Source organism: Zea mays, chromosome 10, assembly GCF_902167145.1.
Source record: "Zea mays cultivar B73 chromosome 10, Zm-B73-REFERENCE-NAM-5.0, whole genome shotgun sequence".
Lineage (NCBI taxonomy): Eukaryota > Viridiplantae > Streptophyta > Magnoliopsida > Poales > Poaceae > Zea > Zea mays.
Window position 1 is genome coordinate 6,808,140 of NC_050105.1, and position 3,836 is coordinate 6,811,975.

Sequence of the window (3,836 nt, forward strand, 5' to 3'; positions counted from 1 at the left end):
AGTTCGTAAAAACCATTATCAGACGCTTATTACTCTAGATAAATATACTAATTGAAAAATGTTATGTGATTACCTAAAGATAGTACTTATTTAATATCATAATAAATCTAAACATATCTCGTAGATTTAGTTGGACTCAAATTGTTTGACTTCTGGATAAGCAGAAACTGCATCTTTTTTTAGAGAGGGGGAGATAGAGTACTAGCTTCGAATTTGATGTTCTAGATATATATATATATAAGCTATACATTTAGGGGGGGGGGGGGGGGGGAGAGGAACAAAACAACCACTTATAATATCAATACCACTTTATTTTCTTTTGAGCAATACTACAATACTGCAGATAACATATTTATTCCTCTAGCAGTATTAGTACATCGCTCAGCAAACAACAGAAGTCGGGGATCAGATCAGCGTAGGTGTAGGCTTGCTACAGCGACATGCGACAGTACGACCCGAGGAAGATGACCACTTATACTATAGTAGTAGTATAATAAGACTCCTGCTACCCTTGTCTTTGTTTATCTTGCAGCTGCAGCTACATTATCCATCCATCCATCATCGTTTCCTTATTCTTATTTATTGTTGTTGTTATTCTTTTTCCCTGGCCACTGCCACTACTAAAGAACGTCTGCTACGAATACGAATTGCTTGAACGTTCGCCATCGTCTTGGCAGGCACCATCGCGTCCATCCATGTCCATGTCCATGTCCATGCATGCACGCACGCGCCTCCAACACATCATCAGCGGTAGCACCAGTCCTGGGGCAGAGCCAGCGCTGCGCCGGTAGCCTGCTGCTGCTGCTGCCGCTGCTTCTGGGGGTGCTTTGCTGCCGGCGCCGCCTGCTCGGCCTGCTGCCGCTCCTGCTTCTTCCCCGTTGCCGGCCTGCTCCCAGTCCCAGCCCACGGCTTTGTCGCTGCCCCACCTGCGGAAACCAAACCACGTCAGGGTATCCCGTAACTGTAACCTTCATTATGGCTGCTGATTGCTGTGTGATCTCGTGATTCTCTCGGCAGTGAGCCAGTGATGCTGCTGCTGCTACAAGAAGCGTGGCTGCGGGTTAAGGAGTAGGCGGCCAGCTGGTATAGTAATATCCAAGAGATATGTGTCTCTATCAACTATCATCGCCAATCGCCATTGCAACACGGCAAAGCAGTTTCTTTTTCGTTTTTTTTAGAAATGAGATTATTTCCTGCTAATACCCTCGCCCGCGGGCCATAGCTACAGCCACGCCATGCATGCCACGCACCCGGGCCCGCCAGAGTCCAGACCCACTACTGGCATTGCCATCAGAAAGTACAGGGGGGGCCCCACGGCATGATCAGGTGCTAAACAACTTTCTCTCCCTGGCTGCAGCCAAGACAGACACAGCAGACTACGGCCAAAAGCACCATCAGTAACATCACGTACGGGTACGTACTGGTACAAGAAAACCCGGTGCGTGTCTGGCTGCTGCCGCCATTAACGCCTCACACCGCTCAAGAACGCACGCAAAATCTCGGCGCAGCACAGCACCGCAAGTCGCCAAGTATGATCGAGCATTTGCAAGAACCAAGACGTCTACCGGAGACATCCGTCCGTCCATCCCTTCCACGCGGCACAGAGCGATGGAAAACATGGATTGGCAAAGGGAATGCGAGTGCTCGCGTTACCTTTGGCGGTGGCCGGGGGAGCGGCCGCGTAGCGGTACGCCTCGATGCGCGGCAGGAACACGCCGGTGCCGCCGCGCAGGTTGGCGGGCGGCGGGACGTGGCAGGGTAGAGCAGCAGGGGGCAGCACCGGGTAGTCCAGCACGCCGCCGTGGTTCACCAGGCCGCTCCCGACCTGCGACGACGACGACGAGGAAGGGCAGCAGCAGGGGTAAGCATCATCAGCCATCCAACACAAATGCCTAACACGAACACCAACACTCAGCACAAAAAATGAACTCCAACCCTATGTATGGCGTGTTCATGATTATTAAGCCAATGATAAGGATCATTACTTTCCAAAGGGGAAACAGGTTCGCTTTATTGCGAGAGATAGTTACCACCAGCTGTCATTTTGCAGACAATCAGCGGCGGCGGCGGCGGCGGCGTGGTTCCAAAACAAAACAGAAACGGAAAAAAAACGAAACAAAAAAACACCGCCGAGCATTCTGCCAAACACGGCGCTCCACCCAGCACGAAAACAGAGAAAGAGGCAACAAAGGGGGGGAGTGGCGGCGGCGAGCGGGATCCTGGCTGGTGTTGTTTCCTCACCTGCCAGTGGAGCTGCGGCGGGTACGGCACGAACGGCCAAGACACGGCGCCGCCGCCATTGGTCTCGCCGCAGGACACGACGACGCTACCTTGCAGCCCGCAGACCTGCGACCAGATGTCCGTGTCAGGGCCAGGCGGCCCAGGCCGAGAAAACGCGCGGAGAACACAAGCTAGAGCACAACCACTCACTCACCTTCGCGCCGTAGCACGGGGCAACGGCCGCCGCGGCGGCGGGCGGAGCCGCGGGCGTAGGCGGCGTCGGCGGCGGGCCGAGCGGCCACGCCTTGGCGCCGCCGCCGAGGATGCCGGCGAGCTGAGCCGCGAGCTCCTCCACGGCGGCGGCGGCGGCGGCCTCGGGCGGGGTCTCGGCGCCGACGGCCTCGGGGTCGGCGATGCCAATGTCGGCGAGGATCTCCCGCGGCAGCCAGCGGCGGTGGAAGTCGTCCGACTCGGGCGGGAAGCAGTCCGCCATGAGGGAGGGAGGGAGGGAGAGGGCGCGCACTGGCAGGCAGGCAGGCGGGCGACGGACGAGCGAGCGAGGGAAAAGAAGCGGGTGGAGAACTGGAGATGGAAAAGCGGGGGGTGGTTCTTGTAGGCGTGGCGGGGAGGAGGTGGGGGCGGCCTGTGTGGGGCCGGACGGGCTGCGGCCTGCGGGCGGAGGCCGCTGTCGTCGGGTGTCGTGGGTTTCGTGGAGGGGCAGGACGGGGATTTTCCGCCGCCTCTAGTGTAAAACCGGAGATGGGGGAGCGGTTTTCTTGTTTTTTCCGATCTGGCGCAGTGTGTGTGTGTTTCCGATCTGGCCCATGCCTGCCAGCCGCGAGGTCTTCTTGTACTTCGCTGTTCCTGCGTTCGGCATGGGTTCCATGGTGAATGAATTTTGAGCGCGGCAGCTATATTTGGGCTCTCGGAAGAGGGCTAAAACACGCGGTGCTCGTTGCGAAATGAGAGAGGTGGGTGGCTCCGTGAAGAATCTTGTTCGTAAATAGGTGTTTAGCGCGTGGATTATTGTGAGTGTCTGATTGCTCAAGGGGCCACGTAGCTAGATGAGGGTGTGCTCTAACTATAGCACAGTGTAAAAATGGCATCGGTAACATTTAGCACAACATCTACAACGTACACGTCGTCGACATTTCGAGCATCCAGCGTATATATGGGAAAAAGTGTGAATGAGAAGGAAGTTGGGAGGTGTGTGAATGAAGAGGAGATTGGTAAACAGAAATGGTTTGCCGGTTAAGGTGCTTTGAGTGTAAATGTCGAGCATGTTGGTCTTGTTGGATAGCCAGCAATATCGCACTCACTCGACTCGAGTGTTCGGGACTATTTGGTTGCCGTACCAGAACTTTGTCTAGCACAGGCAACCATCGTATACATCATTTTTCGTCTCTGTTAGACAACATCCAAGTAGTCACTTCACGCGTTACTTCCCTTTTTTCGAAAGAAATCTGGAAAGCTACAAAAACCGTTGCGGTTATTGTGTTTTTTTTTCGTGTGTGACCGATTTAACGTGTTCGTTCGCCGCGTTTACGTTTCCAAGTGTTTTGAATGGTGTTTTCGCCTTTTAGAGAATCCAAGGAGGGTCCTCGGAGAAGCAATCG

At 54.6% G+C, this 3,836-nt stretch overlaps 1 protein-coding gene across 1 annotated transcript; it reads right to left on the reverse strand.

Moving 5' to 3' along the window:
- Positions 1-293: 293 nt before the first annotated feature.
- On the reverse strand, positions 294-2,804 carry LOC100278089 (uncharacterized). Its single transcript, NM_001151481.2, is given in 4 exon segments — positions 294-926; positions 1,654-1,825; positions 2,242-2,346; positions 2,435-2,804. Coding segments are annotated over 4 exon segments (738 nt in total). The 5' UTR covers positions 2,714-2,804; the 3' UTR covers positions 294-744.
- Positions 2,805-3,836: the final 1,032 nt, after the last annotated feature.